Raw genomic sequence first — 25,187 nt, 5'->3', positions numbered from 1 at the left:
CTCCTGGGCTCAAGCAATCCTGCTGCCTCAGCCTCCCGAGTAGCTGGGACTACAGGCACATGCCACCATGCCCAGCTAATTCTTTCTATATATATATTAGTTGGCCAATTAATTTCTTTCTATTTCTAGTAGAGACGGGGTCTCACTCTTGCTCAGGCTGGTTTTGAACTCCTGACCTCGAGCAATCCGCCTGCCTCGGCCTCCCAGAGTGGGTTATGTACTTTTAATAACTCCCTTGAGCACATCACCACTCTCAACATGTTTCATTAAGCATTTATATCTTTTTGTCTTTTATGTGCTTATTGAAGATACTTTTATTAATGAGTAGCTTTTAAGTGCATGGTAAGTCACCAGCTTTTGAACATTGAACAGTTTCATGATATTAAGAACAGTGTTTAAATGGTGTGATACAAATGCTTGTGCACCAAATTTCGGGCTTAACAAGGACTCCTCAGACTCGACACAGTCCACCTTTGTGCAGGCTGCTGCGAGGCAGTCCTTCTGGCCAGCCGGCGGGGAAGCAGAGTCACTACCACCACTGAGTAGCCTTTTTATACCTTCTTGCTCCATCTCTGTACTGATATCTTTTTTTAAGGAAAAAAAACTTTTGAAAGACTTATTATGGAAAATTTCAAATGTATCTAAAAATAGAGATTATAATAAAATGAATCCTCATGTATTCACTACCTAGCTTCAATAATTCCTGACAGTTTTTTTTGTTTGTTTGTTTTTTGTTTTTTTTTGAGACAGAGTCTCAACTTTGTTGCCCAGCCTAGAGTGCCATGGCGTCAGCCTAGCTCACAGCAACCTCAGTCTCCTGGGCTCAAGCTATTCTACTGCCTTAGCCTCTCCCAAGTAGCTGGGACTCTGGGACTACAGGCATGTGCCACCATGCCTGGCTAATTTTTTCTCTATATATTAGTTGGCCAATTAATTTATTTCTATTTAGAGTAGAGACGGGGTCTTGCTCTTGCTTAGGTTGGTTTCGAACTCCTGACCTTGAGCAATCCGCCCACCTTAGCCTCCTAGAGCTGACAGTTTTGTTTTAATGCAGTCACTCACCTTCTACGATGTCCCCCACCAGTCTCTGCCTCCTGGTATTCATACCTCTGTATAGTCTCTTTCCCCATCGCATGAGGGTTGGTCTGTTTGAGCGGTAGAACACAGTACAAGTGATAAGAGTGTCACTTTCAAGATTAGGTTGTGGCTTACACTTTGGTCTTTTACTCTGACTGGGATCATTTGCTTTGGGGTAAGGCCGCTGACACAATAGGAACAACACTATGGAGAAGCCTACGAGGTTTGTGGCCTTTTATGAACAACCAGGTAAGTAAGATTAGAAGCAGATTCTTTAGCCCCAGGCAAAGACATAACATTTCTAAATATTTCAGTATGTATCTCTGGAAGATAAAAACTCATAAAAAAAAAAAAAGAGAAAAATTATACCATTTTTACACCTAAAAAATATAAACAGTGATCCCTTAATACCATGAAATACACAGTTAGTATTCATACTTCCATTGTTATATATTTATTTTTTTACAGTATAAGTATCACGGTCAAACTAAGGTCTATACAGCTGGTGGATATGTCTCTTACTCAGTAGGTTCCTTCTCCATCTTCTTTTTTCCTTATAGTTTATTATTTAAAGAATCCAGGTAGAGTGTCTTCTGTCTTTCCCAGCCTGCATTTTGTTGACTGCATCACTTTATCATTTGAATGTGTTCCTCAGTTCACTCTCTTTCTTATGGATTGATAATTAAACCTAAAGGCATCTTGTATCAGTATCCTTAAAGTCATATAAATTGTGTGTTTGTGGTAGTAAAGGTATGAAATCTGGCCGATAGTGTGATTCATGATTGGATAGGTTCATTATATGTCTCATTTGTCTGTTTTCTCTTTTTGTAACTCCCATTAACCAGGCATTAAGTGCATTGAGGAAGAAAATATTTTACTGTAGTTGATAATACTACAATATGCAAATGCAAAATGTTGCAAATACTGCACATCAAAACTTGTGGGATATAGCTAATTCCATGCTTAATGAAAACATTTAGCGACACCTACACTCGAATGTTTATAGCAGCACAGTTCACAATTGCAAAGCTATGGAAACAACCGAAGTGCCCATCAATTCATGAGTGGATTAATAAAATGTGGTATATGTATACCATGGAGTACTATTCAGCTCTAAGAAACAATGGTGATATAGCACATCTTGTATTTTCCTGGATAGAGCTGGAACCCATACTACTAAATGAAGTATCCCAAGAATGGAAAAACAAGCACCACATATACTCACCAGCAAACTGGTATTAACTGAGCAGCACCTAAGTGGACACATAGGAACTACATTAATTGGGTATTGGGAGGGGAGGAGGGGGGCGGGTATATACATACATAATGAGTGAGATGTGCACCGTCTGGGGGATGGTCACACTTGAAGCTCAGACTTGGGGGGGGAGGGAGGGCAAGGGCATTATCTGAAACCTTAAAATTTGTACCCCCATAATATGCTGAAATAAAAAAAAAACATATAGCTTTAAATGCATATAACTTTATAAAAAAGAAAATAGAAAATCAGTGAACTGTCTTAAGAAATTAGAAAAAGAACAGCAAATTAAAGAGAACAAATGTAAGAGTGGAAACTTAAATAAAGATTGGAAGCTTAGGAAATAATAATTAACAATAGAAGAAGAGCAAAGCCAAAAGAAAAGTTGGTTCATTGAAAAAACCTGATAAAATTGACCAATCAAGAAAATACAAAGAGTCACAGATCCATATAGGAATGAAAAAGGTAACATCACTACAGATCCAAGCCTTAAAAGATAATGTATTACAAAGAGGAGAAATTAATAGAATACAAACATTAGAATATAGAGGCTCAGCAAAGCTGCAAGTTCTTTGGGAAGAGTTAACAAAATTAAAAAATGCTTTCCTAAATAGCAGAAGCGAAAAACAGGGCATTTCTACACATCTTGCAGACATTTTAAAGATTATAAGTAGATTATATCAGGTATCTAAAATAGTCAAACTCAGAGGCAGGGAGTAAAAGATCATTACCAGGATCTGGGGACAGAGGACAAAAGGGGAGTTGTGAATCAGTGGGCCTGAAGTTTCAGTTACACAAGATCTAGAGAGCTGCATGACATTGTGCCCATAGATAACAGTACTGCATTCTGCACATAAAAGCCTATTATAAAAGGGTAGACCTCATATTAAGTGTTCTTACCACAATAAAATAAAAATTACAGCTTCACGTGACCAGCCTTAAAAAAAAAATAAGTGAATATTATAAGTGACATCTCAATTAATTTAAAAATGTAAATTGAAATTACCAGTTCCTAGAAAAATATACCTTAGTAAAACTGACACCAGAGAAAAGTGGAAAATATAATAGTACTAACTATTGAGTAAATAAAATTAATGATTTAAAACCTTTTACACACAGACACATATAAACACAAACTTCCAGGCATAGGTGTAGGTGGCCTTGCCTGTTTTGTCACTTAGCCAGTGTAAGTGTTTAGCACAGTTGATGGTGGATCTCAGTGCTGTGTATTTGGTTTTGGTTTTCTGTGCTGGGGAGTGAAGTCAGCTTGCCTCTCTGCCACCCTTTTGGAACTGGAAATTAAGTAGATCTGCGGTCCCCCAACCCCTGGCCATGGACCGGTCGTTATTGGTCCGTGGCCTGTTAGAAACCAGGTCGCACTACAAGAGGTGAACAGCAAGCGAAGCTTCAAAACTTCATCTGTATTTACAGCTGCTCCCCATCGCTGGCATTACCACATAAACTCTGCTTCCTGGCAGATCAGCAGCCGGCATTAGATTCCCATAGGAACAGGAACCCTACTGTAAACTGCGCATGAAGGCAGGAACTCAATTCAAGCTAACTCTCAGACTACATAGTGCATTTCCTGAATCAGAATTTATTCAGTAATCCTTTAAGTCACTTATAAGGAGTGTTCAATATGTAAGCTGTCTTTTACTTAGTGTTGTATATAGGGACATAAATGAAACCACTTGTATTTTCATTCATTGTTTACAAATCAGGGATTTTCATCAACTCCAGGTCACTATGGTAGTGATGGTATAGTTTGAAAAACCTGTTCATCTCCACTCATCCTTTCTCTGGATGTGCTCTCTGGGTTTGAAATTCGTGGCAAATACATAGGAAACTAAGAAAAAGGAAAAACAAGCCAGGGTGAGGTGGAGGGGCAATGTTGTGCAGAAAAGGAAACTTATTTATGATATACAGTTCAGCTATGAACAGCATTTTACATAGTCCTAATAGAAACATTAAATAATGATGTCACCAAACAGTATGTAACTGCGTTGGGAGACTGAGGACTAGGAAGTATATGTGTTGGGACAGGGTAGGAGAGAAAAAATCTTCATATTCTCTAGTAGGAAGTCAATATGTGATACCTAGAAATAGGAAAAAAATCAGGAAGTAAATATACAAACATAGGACTTAGAATTATGATGGTAAATACCAAAGGAAACAGGTGAAAGAATCAAAAGTAGGTTGCTTTATGGGAAGGGAGAAATGGCAGAGAAATGAGGGGAACAGCTGAGTTTTTTTAAAACAAGCTTTGGAGAGTTGTTTGATTCTTTAAGCTATGTACATGTATAACTGATCAAACTGAAAACTAAAGATAAAAAATTCCTCTAGTAACTCTGACCTCTCTACACCCTTCCCACTCCCACGAGGCTCATTGTTCCCATCTAGTGCTTCTCAAACTTGCTACAGTAGGAGAGGAGGGAAGTGGGGTCGGAGGGGGAAGGAGTTTACTCTTTCTGACCTTTAAAATACCCCTTTCTCATTCTTCAGATCTGAAGAGAGGGCTTCTCTTGGGGCTCTGCCTTTGTGCCTCCAGTGTACACTTCCAGTTTGTGGATTACTTTTGAGCATGGCCTGGCTAATGGAAGGAAAAACTTTGGAAAGGAGCCCCTTCCCTAGGGTTGGGATTCAGACCTCATTGGAGAGGGTCTGATTTGCAGCTTACTGGATGGATGGTGAAAAAGTATGCTGGTTACCCCTTGGCCAGACTTGGTGCACAGTACCTTTCAGAGTGCGGACTGGTAGGCAGGCCTAACAAGCAGGAAATACACTTTGGTTTGCATTTGGTAGGAAATCAGAGCCAGATTGGCAGACAAGGAACCATTTTTCCACAGTGCAGGTAGCCAACTGCTGGGGTCCCTGGGAGACTCACTAAGAATCTGCCTGTGGGGGTGCTGTTGAAATTCAGTGGGTAAATGCTCTGGGTGTATTCCACACTCCACTGGCAGCCACACAGTAGGAGGGAGAAGAAAACAAATGGAAGCACACCAGAACCAGGAAGGGAAGTTTCTTCCTCCTGCAATGTCCCTCCAGCACCCTCTACTGGCAAACCTTATGTATGCATCATGCCTGCTGCAAAGGAGAAATGCTGAATAGGGGCCAGCTCCATTTTCACAGAGCAGGTAATGAAAGGTGCATTTGGAGCTAAGAGGCAATAAGTAGATAATGGGCACACTAACAGTGATGAGTCACTTCTGATAACTGATGTAATACATGTTTGTGAATTCCTCTGTTTTTAAAATTCTTGGTGGCTTTTGTTTGTTTGATTGATTTTAGGAACAGAGTCTTGCTCTGCCACCCAGGCTAGAGTGCAGTGGCATTGTCATAGCTCACTGCAGCCTCAAACTCCTGGGCTCAAGCCATTCTCCTGCCTCAGCCTCCAGAGTAGGTGGGACTACAAGCATGGTTTATTTTTATATTTTTAGTAGAGACAAGGTCTTGCTGTTGCTCAGACTAGTCTCAAACTCCTGACCTTAAGTAGTAAACATCAATAGCTATAACCCACAAAAGATCTTGGGGTCCTCTAAAGGGGATTATAAGTCAAAAAGTTTGAGAACTACTGCTTTACATTATTCTCTTTAAATAAAGTTCCCAAAACAGGCAAAACCCATCTGTATTGCTAGAAGTCTAATAGAGTAATTACCTTGGGAGGGGCACAAAGGAGCCCCTGGGTGTTGGGAATACTCTTCATCTGGGTGCTGACAATTCAATGCATTCACTTCCTGGAAGTTCATTCAGCTGTATGCTTACACTTTGTAAACTTTTTGTTTGTGAATATTTTTTTCTTTTTTTTTTTTTTGAGACAGAGTCTCACTTGTTGCCCAGGCTAGAGTGAGTGCCGGGGCGTCAGCCTAGCTCACAGCAACCTCAAACTCCTGGGCTCAAGCGATCCTCCTGCCTCAGCCTCCCGAGTAGCTGGGACTACAGGCATGCGCTACCATGCCCGGCTAATTTTTTCTATATATATTAGTTGGCCAATTAATTTCTTTCTATTTATAGTAGAGACGAGGTCTCGCTGCTCAGGCTGGTTTCGAACTCCTGACCTTGAGCAATCCGCCCGTCTTGGCCTCCCAGAGAGCTAGGATTACAGGCGTGAGCCACCGCGCCCGGCCTGTTTGTGAATATTTTAATAAAAAGGTTAAGACTTCCCTCTCTTCCTAAGCCAAAGCTTGCTGTTAAACTTTTATGTAACTTTTTTCACTTAGCATACACATGCACTGGCTAGTTTTCATAACTGAGGATAGAAGATTCAGTTGGGACAGGTGGAAGAAAGCTGCTTCCTAAACATTGCCTGTGGCCTTTCTGCTCATCCTCAGCTCTGTGTCCTGTAGACCCCCAACTAACCCCCATGATTGGAAAATCTTAGCCACAATGCTGAAAGGCTCTTTGGTGGTTCTCCAGTGCTTCATGACTCTTCTGGGTAGGGGTGTGTGTGTGTGTGTGTGTGTGTGTGTGTGTATGTTTTCATATCTGTTCTGAGCTTAGTTATGATTTTTCCATATTTTCTCTATATTTCCTGATTCGCTCTGAGATAATATTATCCTTCATGAATGTGTTACATTCTCTGAATGATTAACTCTTTGATTTAGAAATTTCCTTTTTGTCATCTATTCTTCTAGATCCTAATTTGCTTCTCTGATTTTCCATCCCATTTGTTTCTAGTGTTCTTATGGTCTGTATTCCTTTTCATACAGTTTTAGAATTTAATTCTTCAATATATCATCCAAGAATCTGGTTTATCACTTCTTTTCTGCAGGATCTGCTTTCTCCAGATTTTTCTGTCTTCGTTGCTGCTTCTTGGCCATGGGCATGGCTATCAGTACTGTTTGTACACTGTACATTTTGCCTAGTCCTTTTCTCTGTCTCACTCGATTTTATTGTTTTTGTTGTTTTAGTAAGCTAGCAGCTACACAGTCACCCTGGCTGTTTTCTGCTTCCCAATTCTGCTATAATAAGTAGGATTAACTTGGAAAAGGAGATTGTATATAACATAATATGATTCAACTAAATGATACAAGAAGCTCTTTTTTTGTTCCCCTTTTACCCAGGCATAAGCCATTCCTGACTTCAAAGTCTGGTTCCAGTAATCTGTGAGTCAGGCATTCAGGATGCATCTTCCCAGAAAAACAGAGTGTCTTGGTTTGCTCATCTAGGATGTACCTGAAGCTTACCACTAATTTTATAGATAAATAATCTAGCCACCACTTATAGCATTTATAACTGTTTTGATGGAAAAACTATTTTCAGAAATATTATTAGGAATGATTAAGGTCACATTTTTTTCCCTGTAGCCTAGGTAACTAACTAGTCTTTTGTGCCCTTACCTCTTTAGTCGAGACACTCAGACTCGGAGGGAGGGAGCTGCAGAGAGGGAGGGAGGGAGGCAGGCTGTACGGGCCACCTTGTGGTCCTTGGAGCGAGCATAGGGTGAGAGGGGAGTGGACCTTGAGGTGAAAATGAAGCTGTGGTCTTGTGGATCAGTGGATAGATGTTGGGTTACTGGTAATGGGAAATGGAGACTCTGCTGTGAAAGGTGATCTTGGGGGAGTGGTAGAGAGGCTGGGAGGGCTACAGTGGGATATAAGGAAGGACGTTGGAAGCTGTGTGTTTAACCTTTTTTCCTGGGAGAGAGAAGAGACAAGGGCTACAGTGACTTCTCCTTCCATTTCTCCCTCTTTTGACCCCTTTACCTTGTCATCTTTTTTCCTTCCCTTTTCCTTTTTTTCAGCTGCCAACCAGCAGCCCTAGGGTAGAGTGTTCAGTAACAAGGGTTGTTTTAGCAGCGTCGGAAAAAGGGTTTTGTTGGTATTTTGTTGGTACCTGTCAATAGAAGGTGTAATCTCCTATGGACAGGTGATTACAGTGAGCCTGGAGAGCGCAGGGCTTGGGAGTTTGAGAGAAAGTAGGAAAGGGAAGAAAGTGGAGGCTGGAGCAGCTGTTACAGTGGGAATACCCAAGAGAGTTATGTATGTACTTCTTCAGGGGGCTTATGTTGTAAAACACATCCCTCAATCTGGTTACTTACTGCTGTTAACCATTCTCTAGTTGTCTGTTGTCTAGGAATTTCATCTAGCTAACAAGGTTTAAAGAAGAGACCATGTTGCCTAACAAAGTGCTAGAAACCTACAACTAATACATTGATTTGGGGTGTGTTTGGTCTTCCTGATGATTGCATGTTCAGGCATAAATAGGCTTTACTAAGCGAGATGATGTTGATACTTACTGATGGAGGCAGCAGCAGCAGCAAGAGTCCAGTCAGCAGGACGTGGGCTGTGGAGTCCTCACTCCCGCCCTGCTGCCTCCTCACTGTCTCTGTGCTCAGTTTCTCCTCTGCGAAACGTGGCTCCAGGTATCTGCCTTAGCGAATGACTAGGAAGATTAAGAGCCTAATACCTAATAGATACTCAGTAAACATTATTTCTCTTCCTTGTTTAGGTTATTACACTGAGTAAACTCCAGTGGTTCTGATTTTTTTTGTCTAATTGGATTCTTGAAATACATTCAGTTTGGTATTGATAATAGAGCCTTAGTTCATTCTCTGTTAAAGTAAATCAACTGAAAACATTCATCAGGAACAGGTGCCTCATTTTAAGAATATAAATGACATCTTCAAAATAATTTTAATCTAAATTTGTAACTTTAAATAGATACTATTTATTAAACATGTAACATTAACGAAAACTTAAGTATTTGAAAAGGTACCAAGAGTCCACCACTAGAGCAAACTGCTTTTATTGTTCTGTCGCCCCCTTCTAGTCCGGATTCATTTATTATGCAATCTTAACAGTCACTTTTTATAAAGGCATTTGCTTTGTCTCTAGGTGTAAAACAAAGGTGTATCCAGATAATCTTCCTACAACAAGTGTGGTGATTGTTTTCCACAATGAGGCTTGGAGCACACTTCTGCGAACTGTCCATAGTGTCATTAATCGCTCTCCAAGACACATGATAGAAGAAATTGTTCTAGTAGATGATGCCAGTGAAAGAGGTAAATTTTAAATTTTAATGCCAATCATATGCTACACCTTTTGTCACTAATGGTTAAAAAACTAGTTGCTATAACTTTTAACCTAATAACTTTATACAGACTTCTAATTTATCCCAAAAATATTTATAACATTTGGACTCATTCACATATGCAAAAAAGTACACCCTTGTCAAACTCAAAGTATTACTTTAATTAACATTTAATTTATGGTGCATCTTAATCTTGTTTTAAAAAGAAATAACACTATATAATGTAAACAGTTATGCAGAATAGTGACCAAACCCACATCATTTTGTTAGGATTTCCTCTGTGGGAAGCAGCAGTTCTAGGTCAGTAGAGAGAGAGAGACGAGAGCCTACTTACGTGCATGAATGGAGAAATTTAGTTCCATGTGGAAGTACCTTTGACAGCAAAGTGGCGCCTTAGCTGGGTGAGCCTTCCTTCTCCAGAGTCGTCTTAGGTTTCCCTATTTTGTCCATTTCTAAGTTTCAGAAATGATCTCTAACTAGGTGCATACAAAGATCAGGAAGGATGAAAAGGTGATAAGTATTAATAATATGATTCTCATCTCATGATAAATCTCTACAGTGACTCTGGCCCAAATATCCTAAAAGAATCTCAAAATTTTTCACAAGCTTAGACTCTCCCAACCTGTTTCATGAAACACTCTTTGGGAAAGGATATAGTAATTAAAGGTGCCTTGACCAACATTATTTATTCTGAATCCTTCCTAGAGATTTCACACTGCAAAATGCTATGTAGAAAAAGGCTCTGCCTAGTCCCTTAGTAAAGAAACTTGTTAAACTTGGATGCCCAATATTTCCCAGCTTTCTTATTCACAGCATGTCTAGTTATGAATCATTGTTGTCGTGTGTTCTCCCAGTGTTCCTATGTCCACATGAGAAAAATTTGGAAGGAGCCAAGGAAATAGTTCCCTACTGCTTTTCCTTCCATTATCAGCCCTAAACTTCATGACACATCATTTTATTAGAACCTTCAACTTTCTTGTCTATTCTCTCATTGCATCTACTGAGATGATTTAGTCAAGCATTACACCTTCTTCTTCCTACACCCCCAACTAAATATGTGCATTTAACAGTAATTAAGTTTATTTACATCATACATTGATTATTGGGAGTAATTTATGCATTAATAACAATTTAAGTCTTGTTACTTTGCCAGATTGTACTGGTGCAAATAAAGAATAAGTTATACTCCACCTTCTCAAGCACCTTATATCTCACCTCCTTAATCTAATTAAAGAGACAGTTTATAATCACACAAGAAATTTAAATAATATAACACATAGTATAATTAAATGTCAAAATGAAGGAGAGCTGTATAGATTAAGAATGCCACATTTAAAAGGAAATAATTACTGTTGGCAATAGAAATATAAACCTCACATAGCTAATTTGTTAGGAGTTAATCCATCTGTAAGAAAATTAACCAAAGTTAATATAAGGAACAATATATACAAACATTTGGCCAGGGGAGGTGGCTCACGCCTATAATCCTAACACTCTGGGAGGCCAAGGCAGGAGGATTGCTTGAGGTCAGGAGTTCAAGACCAGCCTGAGCAAGAATGAGACCCTATTTCTACTAAAAATAGAAAGAAATTAGCCGGACAACTAAAAATATATAGAAAAAATTAGCCAAGCATGATGGCGCATGTCTGTAATCCAAGCTACTCAGCATGCGGAGGCAGAGAGATTGCTTGAGCCCAGGAGTTTGAGGTTGCTAGGAGCTAGGCCAGGCAACACAGTGAGACTCTTTCTCAAAAAAAAAAAAAATTTACGAACATTTATCCTGCAAGTGACTTATGCTTGGTTTTCTTATATGTTGATAGTTACTAAATTAAGTATTCCTCCAGGAGAGATATTTATGCTGAGATAAAATGAATTATTTTTCCATTTCTTCCCTTCATTGTGTGAATGCCTGAGAAGGCTGTGTAGAATAGTAAATTTTTGTAGGATATGGCCTACTTAGAAAGATGCATGGACTCACAATAGGTGACAAAGAAACTCACTTACACCAGCTCTTTCCCTTCCCTCATGCAGGCCTTGCTTCATACCCCAACCTACATAAATTTGTGAGAGAAAACTGGTGTGGGCAGCTATCTACTTCACTGCTTCACCTGAGACTCTCAGTTACTAGGCAAGGTCCCTGAGTGCTACCCCAGAGTCCCTGATCAGGGATCTGGATCTCCTTTATCTTTCTGCCTGGAAAGCCTCAAATATCTGGGTCAGCATTTCTAATATCTGGGAACCACTAGGAATTTGTTTTCGTGATTATAATTGCATTCTTGCTATCCAGATTGAGAATCATCTAATGTAATTCTCTTTGGCCCCATTGTTTAAGTGGTGATTTTTGGGCCCAGAAACCAGAACAAGCTCTTTACTTTTATGTAACTCTTTAAATCTGCTTTTTCCTATTCATGAGACAAATCCAAGGCACCATCGTTTCTCACCTGGACTTCTGAAATAGACTAACTAGCCTAACTAATCTCCCCACATACTCTCTTACCCCTTTCCATCTGTTCACCATGCTGCATGCAGAGTGAGCTTTTTAAAAGCATGCAGATCTGATCATGTCACTTCTCTGAGCAAAACCCCTCCTCTAAGCCCTGCAGGACCTGACGCCATCTGGCATCTCTATTTATGTCTTGAACTGTTTCCCACCCACCCCATTCCCATACCACTGCCCTTTGTCCACAGTTTTCTTCTTTGATTTGTTAGAAGTATTCTTCTTCCATTCTCAGGGGCTTTGCTTGTACTGGTGCTGTCCCTCTCTCCTCAGAACATGGTTCTGGAGGGAATGTCTTTTTCCACTGTCTCTTCAGCCTGGATGACAACCTTCAGAGTTCAGCTCAAGTGTGATTTATTTAGGAGCCTTCCTTGACCTCCACAAGCCTGTCATGTCCCTCTGAAAACATCTCAGAGCACTTTTACTCCTGCATAGCTCCAACCAGAGTTGTAATTATTTACTTGTCTGCTTAATACCTACCTTCCCCCAATAGACTATATGCCCATCAGGGCTGTTTGCTCACCATTGTCTCCTCAGTGCCCACAGTGCCTGTTACTCAGCGAACAGTCTAGAATTTATTGAATGAATGAATGCATGGATGAATGAATGAATCATCTACCAGTCCTTTAATCTTTACATTTACTCCTTCTCTGTGCAGACTTCATAACTAGGTTGTGTAGCATGTATAGTCTGCTCATGGCCTCAGGATACTTGATTTCACAGTTAACCTGCTGAGTGACTCTGTTTATTAAAGAAGAATGAAGTAGGTGCTATAATTATCTCTGTTTTATTGATGAGGAAAATGAGGCTTAGTGTGGTAGAGTATCCAGACTGTACAAATCAAGGGCTTGACCTCTTAACTGCTGTGCACTTCACTTCTGATTGCTTCTGACGCAACCTTACTGTTATAGGATCTGTAATGAAGTCAGAGTCTGGATGAATGCCTAGTTTATGTCAGAAGTTATGTAATCATCATCTCAGAAAGTTATCTTAAGACTTAGAATTTATATAATGTTTCTAATCTGAGATGTCTATTGTTTTTCTCATTTTATACTAAATGAAGCAGAGGTTTATATTTAGTAACAATTAGGAGTCAGATTTATTAGACTCTAAATTCCTTGCTCTTCCCTACCACTCTTTAGAGTTCTGGCTAATACTTCTCAGATGTTGCTGTGAACAGTGAATTTTCCCAGACATTCACACTCTGTGACAACCTCACACTCTGAGAGATGCTCAGGGATCCATTTATAGACCAGTAGTTGTAAAGATACTTTAATAATTAAACAAGATTTTCCTTTGTTTTTAGATTAAATAGTAGTTTATAACCACAGTCACTTAACTCATGGTTTCATTTTTGTAATGTGAGGCTTGAATATTAGTTCCTAATCCCCCACCCAGCCCCAAGTCCATAATTCTGTATCAACTTATAGGAAGCCACTTATTTCTTAGCCTTATTGCATGAAAGCTACAAAGATGTCAAACAAATATGCCAAGAAAATTTGTAGAATAGTAAGTTTTTTGAGTTACCAGACCACAGAATCAAGCATTTTTTATTTTGTTCATAGACACAACAGTATTATAGCTTTCAGAGATGTGAGATGTGGGGATCAGATTGCTTTGGTTCTTAAGAAGCATCTTAAACCATCTAATATTTTTGGAAAATTTGTTGGGAAGACACATTGTTTATGACACACCCAACCTTGACTAATCTAAGGTACTAGAATATATCTCATACCCTACCGCATGAGAGTCGATCAAATTCTGGACATAAAGTATTTTAATTTTGTGTCTGATAGGTGCTTCCACAGTCCTAAATTGTTCTCTCTAGAATTCCCTTCTAGGATTTTCTTGCTGTGGATAAAAAGATGGGCTTTGAAGTTAGGCAGACCTGGGTTTGAATCTTAGATCCACCCCTTGAAAAGCTGTATCACCTTGATCAAATTCATGTAATATTCTGAGCCTTAGATTTTCATTTTTAAAGTGTGCATAATAACACTTAACCTCATAGGGTGGTTGTGAGGATTAAGTGAGATAAAATATGTAACCAGACTAGCATTATGCTAAACAGACACAAAATGTTAGCTACTACTACAGAATGTTGCTTTTCTCTGGTATTGGCATTACCTTTACCTTTTTACTCAGAATCAAGTTAGATCTTTCTGACCCTAAGACTTGGTTCATAAAATCACAGTGATACTTTTCAGATACACCTTTTAGCCCAAATATTAGGAAATACATTAGCAGAAATGGAAACGGTCAGTATTCTGGTGTAGTGGGACACATAGACCTTTCTCTTTCACAGCTTTCATATCCCTGACTACTTCATTACTGAGTCATTTTGGTCTTACCCAAATGGTCTTACTTTATCTTTCCCACCCCATTATACAGGAAGACCTTTGGGTCCCTCCTCTCAGGATTTAATTAATAGGTATGAGGACAGCCTCTCTAGGAGAGTCCCAATAGTTCTATCTCAAGTATTTCCTTCCCTAGAGAGATTTCCTCATACCTGTTATATGGGTACTAGTTTGAAAGACTTTTGGCCATATTACCATCAGTGGCTTCTCTGGCATAAATTCTGCAAATTAACCTGATCTGAAAAATCCTTTCTCTTTGCTTTGAGGTAGCTGTACCTTTTCTGCTTTTAAAAGATGTGAATTTTGGAGAGGTAGGACATCCTTGCCTTGTCCTATATCCTTGCCTAAGTCCTAAGGAGCGTAACCTCTTATTGGAACTCTCCTGGATAGCTGTTGATTTTATACACCCACATAACTCTCCTTCTCCCCTTTTCCATCCCTTTTCTCTTTTCCCCTTCAATTGCCCTTGCCTTTTAAAAACGTTTTTCCTTAGACCTACTTGTCTGTCAGGGGTCTCTGTTTGGCTTTGCAATTACAGTCCAGCATTTCTCTTCTGAGCTTGACCTCACTTCTTGACCTAGCTTCCTGCCTCCTGATTAAAACTCTGTGTAGTCAAAGATTGTGGTGATCAACAAGACAATTGTTTCCGCCTTTGAAGAAATTCCACAATTTTCTGAACTCTACAGCTGTTGCATATTCTGTTTCTTTTCTCTGTTGAGGTCTGGATTTAATAAGCTCGAACTACTTTCTTTCTATTACTGATCCTTACGCACGATTGGAAAAAGAATCGAGCCTGCCAGAGAGTCACTTCGAGAAATGTAGTAACATGCCTATCCTTGGTTAAGCCTGTGCCTACAGGCACTGTTCTATTAATAATTCCATGTGTAATAAGGTAGCGGCAGCTCTAGTCCACACTCTCAGGTAATAAAAAGGCTTCCTTTAGCAAAATGGGTGAGTCAGGGAGCCCCACTGAGAGTGCTCAGTAAATATGTGTTGAATGAATATTGTCAATTAAAATTGCTTTATATCTGGGGAGTACCAGGTCACACTTTTTCATGCTATAATCTTGTTTTTGTTAATTTTTCAGACTTTTTGAAAAGACCGCTAGAGAGTTATGTGAAAAAACTGAAAGTACCAGTTAATGTAATTCGAATGGAACAACGTTCTGGGTTGATCAGAGCTAGATTAAAAGGAGCTGCTGTGTCTAAAGGCCAGGTGATCACCTTTCTGGATGCTCATTGTGAGTGCACAGTAGGGTGGCTGGAGCCTCTCTTAGCCAGGATCAAACATGACAGGTAATTTTCTGGCATCTGTTTGTTTTCAGTACATTTGTCCTAAACTGTATGGTGAGTTGTAAAATTCTATATTTTTAATAAATATAAAAATAATTTCCTCCCAAGTTTCCTTTAAAATGCCTAGTAAGAGCACTCTAAATGAAATATGAAGAATACATTCTAAAGCCTGGCAGGGATGTTGGCAAATTGTCCTGTTAGTGGGGATGGATTAGGAAGCATGTTGTCGGAATGTATACTGCATGCTCCGTTCACAAAACAGGAGCACAACAGGTACGCAGGCAGACCATCTCATCTCCATCTGCGTCCTTATTTGGACTTTAGCTCTCAGCTTATAGCACAACAAGAGGTAGAAGAAGGTAGAGAGAAGCACGTTGTGACCTGAAATACTTGTTTATGGAAGCACCATATCTTAGATAATGCAGGAAGAACATTGGTGCACTGCATGCTTACGGTTATAGTCTTCCGTGTTACAATTTTTCGGTGAATTTCCTGTTGTTTGGCTCTGCCTTAGTTCTTGTGCATCAGAGGGGAACCTAACTTCAATCTGCTAGACTTAGCGTTAGTTGAATTTCTTACTTGTCATTGCAATTTGAGCTAGAGGTTGACTGTGTCAACATTATGGTTTAGATTTTAGTGGGGTAAACTTTTACAAGTCAAGTGCAGCATGGAGGGGAGCTAAGCCACAGCATCTGTTCTGCTTGTTGGCAGATGCTGGACCTACATCTGTCACTTTTCAAAGATGAATAAATAGGAAAAACTAGCAGTAGGCTAATGAGAAAGTACGGCATCTTTTAGAAAGAGAACATTGCTGTGAAGAATCAAAGAAATAGAATATCTCTATAGATTATCTTGTATAAATAATAGATGACTGATTTAGGAAATATTTGCTTTGCATAAAGATAACACATAATCTCTAGAAACTGGAACCTGAACCCATAGCGAGAAAGCAGTGTGAGGTGATGACAGAAATATGGAAGGGAATTAGCTGAAATAACATGCACAATGACTTCCAGTTAGGACTGTATGGTGAATTAGATATCCTGAATAACTTTTTTAACTGGAAAAGCTGGATAAAAGGCAAGCAAATTTTTAAATGCATCATTGAGTTGGCACAGCTATAAGAAATCTGCAGATCTCAAACTGAAGTGCAAGCAAATGAGCAATCCAAACACTAAAGCCAGCTTTCACTGGTAGAGTCTCTGTTGAACTTTGGGAACAGTAAGCTTCAGCCTTAATAGACAAACAAGGCAGGAGTATAGGAGACAAATCCTAAGCCCTGCTTAAGGTGGAAAGATTAATAGCAAACACCTGTATAAAGCTGGAATCTTGAAATCTATACCTCAGTGAAAGTGAGAATGAAAAATAAATCCTACCACATGAAAGAAAACTTACCTATCTCAACCTTGGTATGGAGGAGAAAAGGAGAGACAAATTTCCCCTAAGAATTTGTATACAGAATATAGAGAAAAGGGAACCAACCAAGCTCTTTTTATGAGGCTGGTATGACTGTGATATGAAAACTAGAAAAGAACTATGGGGAAAATTACAGCCCAAAGCTATTCATGAACACTAGTACAAAAATCTCACAATACCAGCAAATTGGAACAGCAATACATGTATATGTGTGTGTGTATATATATCTGTGTGTGTGTACATGTATATATTATATAAAGCTAATTGCTTCAGCATAATATTATAAAACCAATTCATGTAATACACCCCATTAACATTTTTAAAACTATGATTACACATTTATTAAAAACACCTGCGGGCCGGGCGCGGTGGCTCACGCCTGTAATCCTAGCACTCTGGGAGGCCGAGGCGGGCGGATTGCTCGAGGTCAGGAGTTCGAAACCAGCCTGAGCAAGAGTGAGACCCCGTCTCTACTATAAATAGAAAGAAATTAATTGGCCAACTAATATATATAAAAAATTAGCCGGGCATGGTGGCGAATGCCTGTTGTCCCAGCTACTTGGGAGGCTGAGGCAGGAGGATTGCTTGAGCCAGGAGTTTGAGGTTGCTGTGAGCTAGGCTGACGCCACGGCACTCACTCTAGCCTGGGCAACAAAGCGAGACTCTGTCTCAAAAAAAAAAAAAAAAAAAAAAAAAACACCTGCGATCACTTCCATAAGTACAGAAAAAGGGGTTCTCCTAAATTAACATCCATTTATAATTAAAAAATACTTAGCAAACTATTAGAGAATGGAAATTTACTAATCCAGGAAAGCATAGCTTTAAAAAAAAAAGCCTTAACAAGCAAACTTCATATTAATGAAGAAATGGTAAAAGCATTTTTAAAAATGGAGCAAGATAAGAATGTCCTGAGTCACCAGATAGAATCATTAGCAGTCTTAGATTTTGTAGTAATACAAAAAATAAATAAATTATTTTTTTATTGGAAAGAAGAAAACAGGTCAGTTGTAGATGATGTGTTTATCTGTGAAGAAAAATAATCTTTACACAAAATAATAGAAATAATAAGAATTTAGCAATGTTGCCAAATAGGAGATCACTATAGAAAAGTCAGTTACCTTCTCCACACCAGCAAGGAATAGTTAGAAAATATAATGTAAAAATAAAAGATACTATTTATAATAGCAATGGAAATCATAGACTGTACATAGGATTATGTTTATCAAAAGATGCATGAAATATAAAACTGTTGAAATGCACTGATAGCACTGATAGGCCAGGCACGGTGGCTCACACCTGTAATCCTAGCACTCTGGGAGGCCAAGGTGGGCACATCATTTGAGCTCAGGAGTTCGATACCAGTCTGAGCAAGAGCAAGACCCCATCTCTACTAAAAAATAGAAAAAATTAGCCGGGCATGGTGGTGCATGCCTGTAGTCCCAGCTACTTGGGAGGCTGAGGCAGGAGGATCGCTTAAGCCCAGGAGTTTAAGTTTGCTGTGAGCTAGCCTGACACCACGGCACTCTAGCCTGGACAACGAGTGAGACTCTGTCTCAAAAAAAAAAAGAAATGCACTGATAAATCTTAAGTGGAAAGAAGGATGATGCTCACAGATAGAAAAGTCAATGTTATAAAAATATCCGTTCTCCCCAGATTGATCTGTAAGTTCAATGCATTTTTCATTAAAATCTCAACAAAATTTTCTTTGAGAAACCGGACAGGCTGATTCTGTCACTGATGTACAAATGCAAAAAGAACAAAAATAATTAAGATGCTCCTGTAGAAGAGTCAGGTATAAGGAGGCTTGCCCTACCGGACATCAAGATGTATTTTAAAGCTATACTGATTATGGCAGTGATGTATGGATGCAGGAATTCACAAATAGACTAGTGAAACAGAGTAGCATCTAGAAACCAGCCCATATTTATATGCATACTTGATTTAGATAGATTTATGACAGAGCAGGCACTGATAATTACAGCAGAAGAAAAAGAGACCATTAAATAGTGCTGGAACAACTGGTTCTCCATGAAGAAAACAAATAACATTGGATATTTAGTGCATATCATACCCAAAATCAGTTCCTTGAGGATTAAAGACTTAAATGTGAAAAACAAAAATATACTTATTTTTAAGACATTATAGGAGAATATCTTTATGATCTTGGAGGAGTGGAAGATTTCTTAAATAAGACACCTATTGGATGGATCACATAAAATATGGCTGCCAAAGGCTATGAGTAGGGAACCTTTCCTTAGAAAGGTCTGTGGTCATTTAGTGTGATGGTCATTCAGATTTGGTCTGAATGACCAAATGATGTGGTCATTTCAGATTTGTTAAAAAAGAAATCACAGTGCTAATCGAAAAAAATATGTTCAGTTTATGTAAGGAAATACAAACCTGCAGGCAAAGTATCCTTTCTTTTTTTTTTTTTTTTTTTTTCTTTTTTTTTATCGTGGACGAGGTTCTGGGGTCCCAAGAGCGGGGGCCCCGGAAGTCGCCCATATCCTTTCTAATAATTAGAATACAAATCTTAAAAAGCCAGAGATATTATTTAATGTTGTTATATTAGCAAAAATATAAGAAAATAGCATCCAAAGTTGATAGCATTCTGGGGAAACTGCCAGGAGAAATATATGCTTATAACATTTATGGAAAGCAATGAAGAAGTAGTGCCTTTAATTCAGTAATCTCACTACTAGAAGTTTACTCTTAAAACAAAAACAAAATATTATATATGTGAACACATTCACTTATCTATAAAGAATTAAAATGTCCAAGGGTTTTTTAAGAAAAGTTTTACCTTGAAATTCTTAAATATGTAGTCAATAACAGTGTTTTTGTTTTTGAAAACACATAGAAACATTTTAAGTATTTTTACGTGTAGCAAATATGTGAAAGTATGAATGCTTTCACATTCATACTTGAGATGGAAGGTTATCAACCTGTAAATAATTATGATGCTAGTTCAGTATAATAACTACACCATGAAAGTTTTTCACCATTGTCTTTAACATGATAGAGTATATTTTTATTTTAAAAACACTAAGAATACAATTGTCATATTATTACAGTAGGCATCAAACAGTAACATTTTGAAAGACTTTTAAATTCACTTGTATGATTTTAGGAGAACAGTGGTATGTCCTATCATTGATGTGATCAGTGATGACACTTTTGAGTACATGGCAGGGTCTGATATGACCTATGGCGGATTCAACTGGAAGCTCAATTTTCGCTGGTATCCTGTTCCCCAAAGAGAAATGGACAGAAGGAAAGGTGATCGAACTCTTCCTGTCAGGTAATTGATTTGTTAAACATTTTCTCTAAAGTTTTATTGGCAGAAGATTGTGAAGCTCTGGGAATCATATCAAAGAAGAAATGTATTTTGAGAAACATGAAGCATTTGTGTACTTTGCACGTAGTTAAGAGCCATCTTTCTATGGCTTTCATATATCAGTATTTTAAAAGGGGAACTTTTTTCCTCCAATCAGTTAATAAAACTAGAACTTTTCATTCTGTAAATCTAATGCACATGAGAAATGATAACATAATGAACATTTTGCAAATGTAGAAGCCAGATCTGTGCTTTAATTTAGTTCTTGAGGATAATAATATGTAGCTTAAATGGCTCCTTAATTAATTGTGTCAGTATGTGAAAATATTACCTAAAACTGGGTCCTAGCACCATAACATAAGATTTTAAATTCAGGCTTGTACTGGTAGAGTTAGGAAAGCTTGTATTAAACATAAAAATAACTAGTATTATACAAAGTATGAAAAGGATTTCCATTAATGAATTTTCTGATTTTTCTTTTGTTCTATACTTGGTCATATATAGATTTTTTTTTTTCATGAAATTGGGACCTTTGGGCTTTCTGAGCCATCCTAGAATTTATCCCAATTTCATCAACCTGCTGCTTCTGTAGTAATTGAGTTCCTTCAGAACCAAGCTTTAGCTTTCTACTATTTGGGGGCATCTCATTGTCAGCTTTCCCTTGAATTCAACTGTAGTTCTGCCAGTGTTAAAGAGATTTATCGCTAACTGTATGCTCTTTGCCCTAGCCAGCCTGAGTTCTTAGCAGTATAAGAGACTTTCCTCTCTTTACTATTAGTTCTTTTAGTGTGTCTGTCTGTCTCTGTCTGTCTGTCTGTCTGTCTCTCTCTCTCTCTCTCTCCCCCTCCCTCCCTCCTCCAATAATCCTCCTGTCTCAGCCTCCTGAGTAGCTAGGTCTATAGGTGTATACCACCATGTGCAGCTAGGTTTTTTTTTTCTTTCTTTCTTTCTTTCTTTCTAACTTTTTACAGACACTTTTTACTTTTTGCTATAATACCCAAGCTAGTCTTAAACTTCTGGTCTCAAGCAATCCTCCTGCCTTGGCGTCTCAAAGCACTGGGATACCTGTAGTTCAATTCACCAGCTAAATCAGGGGTTCCTAAATATTTTGAATATCATGGACTTCTTTTTAAAATCTGATAAAAGCTATGGGTTTTTTCTAATGAAAGGGAAAAATGCACATGCACATACAGAAAATTTAGCATACAAAAAACTCAGGTCAAAAAACTCCTGTACTAAATGATAACTCAGGATTTTGGCCTGTTTTCTCTGACTCATTTTCTCATTCTTTTTTTTTTTTTTCCTTCTAAAAATCAAAATAAGTCCAAACCTTTTTTGGTAACAACTGTTTCCTGTGGAAAGGCCAATGCTGCCTCAGGAGAGCATACAATGAGTACATTTTAGGGTTACAGAGGTGGCAAGTTCATCTTAAAATATGGTCCTCATGGTATTCTCGGGCCCCAGAACTTAATTGTTTTCTCCTAGTTGGAGTCCACTGTTTCTCCTTACTCATCCTTCTTGGAAATCAAATGGGCTGATACTCATTTATTTAAATCCTCCTCCATTATCATTTCTCTGTTTCATTTCACCTATTCCTACCCTCTGCATACCTGGGCCATATTTTGATGAATTGGGCTCCTCTTTTGCAGAAAATGTACCATACTGAGTCAGGAGGCAGTGATTTTATTCTTTATTTTGTCTCCTCCTTTCCTAAAAGATGTTTGGTAGGTGTAGGGAAAGGGCTTCATTGTTTTCATCCTGTTTTATCTTATGTCTTTATAGTATTTGCCACCCTTTAAAACCTGGCACAGGCCAGGCACGGTGGCTTATGCCTGTAATCCTAGCACTCTGGGAGGCCGAGGCAGGTGGATTGTTTGAGCTAAGGAGTTCGAGACCAGCCTCAGCAAGAGCAAGACCCCGCCTCTACCAAAAATAGAAAACATTAGCCAGGCATGGTGGTGCATGCCTGTAGTCCCAGCTACTTGGGAGGCTGAGGCAGAAGGATTGCCTGAGCCCAGGAGTTTGAGGTTGCTGTGAGCTAGGCTGATGCCACAGCACTCTAGCCCAGGCAACAAAGTGAAACTCTCTCTCAAAAAAAAAAAAAAAAACCTGAGTCTAGTTGGTTAATACAGTCAGCCTTTATAGTTACTAGGAACTATGGAGTGGGTACACAGTCCAATGGAGAGAACTGCGAGGAATAGCTTCAGTTTAAGGAGTTTGAGGTGGAAGCTTGGTCAGGACCTGAGGACCAAGAAAAGTGCTAGAGATGTGAAGCACCTGTAGGACCGTGGCAGAGAAGGGTGTCTGGGCAGAAGCTGCAACCAAACGGGTCTAGCAGTCAGCGTGACCATGGTGCAAGACCTGGCTAAAGACCAAATAATGTAGCATAAACATGCGGAAAAACCCTGGAGGCCAATAAAAGTTTTCTGAAAAAGTGTGAGAATATGCATTTATTCAGTAGTCATAAACAGTTATAAAACTACTTAATTGTTAAAATTAATGGTATAGTATTATGATTGAATTTCAGAACACCTACAATGGCAGGAGGCCTTTTTTCTATAGACAGAGATTACTTTCAGGAAATTGGAACATATGATGCTGGAATGGATATTTGGGGAGGAGAAAACCTAGAAATTTCTTTTAGGGTAAGTTCTCTTTGAAAAAATACGTCTTTTATTTAACCTCAAACATAGATATGCTTTGATTATTCATGCTGTCTCTAAGAAATAAAAAATTGAACTTAATATGAGTCTAATTTGACTTCAGAGCCTTCAGTCCATAAAAAGTTTGGTGATACTATTAAGGGTTCATTAAGCATTCAAATTGTTAGAGCAAATAATTCAGTTACCTTTAGAGTTCGATTATAAAACTTGAACAAGATTCCCTTGTTGTTTTTAATTTCTGTTATTTTCAAGGAAGCAATTTAATCTCTAAAAAATAAAAAATAATATGAAGTTCATATATGCTACTTTGGTACTTAACTGCCCAAACATAATTTCATATTCATATTTTATAATATGCTTTTTCCTTCTGGTGTGAAAATTGTTTTCTTATATAAAACCTGATCACTTTTACCAGCTTTATATTTTTTAATAAAAAGAAAAAAAAACAAAAGAATTCTTTAATGGCTCTAAATTAATTTAAACCCAGTCAACTTTATATAAAGTATTTATATTTCATGTTCACTAAAATCAACATATTTTTATATGACATTGTATTTTTTTTTTAAATAATCAGATTTAGACACATAACTTATTATAGTGGAAACTACAAGTGTGCTGTAATCTGAACCAGCGAACTTGTTTTGTTCCCGGTGAATCACTTTGCCCTCTTGTAAAAGGAGAGGGTTGAACTCTACATCATCTTATAGATCTTATCCAGCTCTAACACTTTATGATCCTGAGAAAACTTGAAGATGGGAACACTGAATATTTAACAAAATCAAAACTTTTCAAAGTTTTGATTTAATTGCATGATTTTAATTATAAATAGTTATGAGATTTTTAACTTAGGAGGAAAATATGTATTTTGAAAGGAGAAGGATTCCATTAAATTAAGGATGTGAGCCCATACTTGATGATCTTTCTTTTACCCCCATTTTTGTTTTGCTGTCTTAACAAAGACAACAAAACATGCTTTCACTATCGCACTGAAGAACTTTTGATGGATCTAGTCTAGATTCCTTTGTTCAGTTTCATGTACGAGCTGTAACACAGGTTTGGAGAAGGACAAACAGATTAGAATCTGGCCAGGTCAGTTCTTTTGTTTTGTTTCGTTTTGTTTTTACCATGAACCACAGTAACTGATGCATTTTATACACACAAAACACAAACTTTAAACATTTGGTGAAACAGCATGTCCTTGTTAACAAGTGCTAGTTGTAATTCATCAATTTGAATTTCTGGTCCTCTTAGCCTGCAGTTAGAAAAGTACTGTTCTAGATCTCATGTCTTTTCCGTATTTAGCCTTTAACTTATTCTTTCTGTATTTTTTTAATCTTCAACTTTTTATTTGATCATAAGCAAAAATTAGAGAAACATTTGCTCCTGAGGAAGCACTGGCTTTGTAGCCATATAGTAGGAGCCCCACTGTCTGCCCTTGATTCTATGAAACTCAGCAGATGTCAACAACTTTTTTTTTTTAATTTAAAAATAGTTATAAAATTTTTATTCTTTCTTTATTTTTTTCACAGCTAAACTAGATGTCAACAGCTTTTTAAAAACCACCAGTCTTATATGTTCCTCTTTGCTGTTCTTTTCAGATTTGGTAGTGTGAAGGTACTTTGGAAGGTTTTTACCAGTAACTACAGTATTTCCATTTAAGTTTAAAGAAAAGCCAAACCCCTAGTCAGCTGAAAAGAAAAAATGCCATGAGAAGACCCAGCTGAACTTTTTCCTGGTTACCCAGCTCCACCTTACGCGGTCATCTCTGCTGTTGCTTTCAGATTTGGCAGTGTGGAGGAACTTTGGAAATTGTTACGTGCTCACACGTCGGGCATGTGTTTCGGAAAGCTACACCCTACACGTTTCCAGGAGGCACAGGGCAGATTATCAATAAAAATAACAGACGACTTGCAGAAGTGTGGATGGATGAATTCAAGAATTTCTTCTACATAATTTCTCCAGGTTAGCATTATTTTGCGTTAAAAATTACAAGACCGTACCTTTCTTGTCCGTGATCCTGATGCATTCTGAGGAGAGGTAAGAAGAGTGGAAGCAGAGCTTTGAGCAGAGGTGAACACCCACCTCATAAGGTCACCGTAAGGAATAATGAAATCACACACAGTATAGAAAGTGTTTGGCAAAATGCCTGGAATAATATATTATTAACAGTAGTAATAAATTATCCTGGTCAGTATTGCTAGTCCAGGTGTTACTACCCATGTTCTGTTTTTTTTTTTTTTTTTTTTTTAAACCTAACTGCAACATTT

General features: G+C 38.2%; 1 protein-coding gene across 3 annotated transcripts in view; it reads left to right on the top strand.

Annotated features, from left to right (window-relative positions):
• The window catches only part of GALNT1 (polypeptide N-acetylgalactosaminyltransferase 1), a 103,215-nt gene that overhangs the window by 61,855 nt on the left and 16,173 nt on the right, over window positions 1-25,187 (top strand). For all 3 annotated transcript variants that reach the window (XM_075993531.1, XM_075993528.1, XM_075993529.1), the window contains 5 exons: window positions 9,166-9,332; window positions 15,300-15,507; window positions 20,051-20,221; window positions 22,785-22,902; window positions 24,702-24,882. In XM_075993531.1, the coding sequence (XP_075849646.1) occupies window positions 9,166-9,332; window positions 15,300-15,507; window positions 20,051-20,221; window positions 22,785-22,902; window positions 24,702-24,882 (845 nt within the window). The remainder of the gene's footprint in view (window positions 1-9,165; window positions 9,333-15,299; window positions 15,508-20,050; window positions 20,222-22,784; window positions 22,903-24,701; window positions 24,883-25,187) is intronic.

This window comes from Microcebus murinus, chromosome 17 (genome assembly GCF_040939455.1).
Source record: "Microcebus murinus isolate Inina chromosome 17, M.murinus_Inina_mat1.0, whole genome shotgun sequence".
Taxonomy (NCBI): domain Eukaryota; kingdom Metazoa; phylum Chordata; class Mammalia; order Primates; family Cheirogaleidae; genus Microcebus; species Microcebus murinus.
Note: the sequence above shows the minus strand (reverse complement) of the source record. Positions and strands in the feature narration are given on the sequence as shown.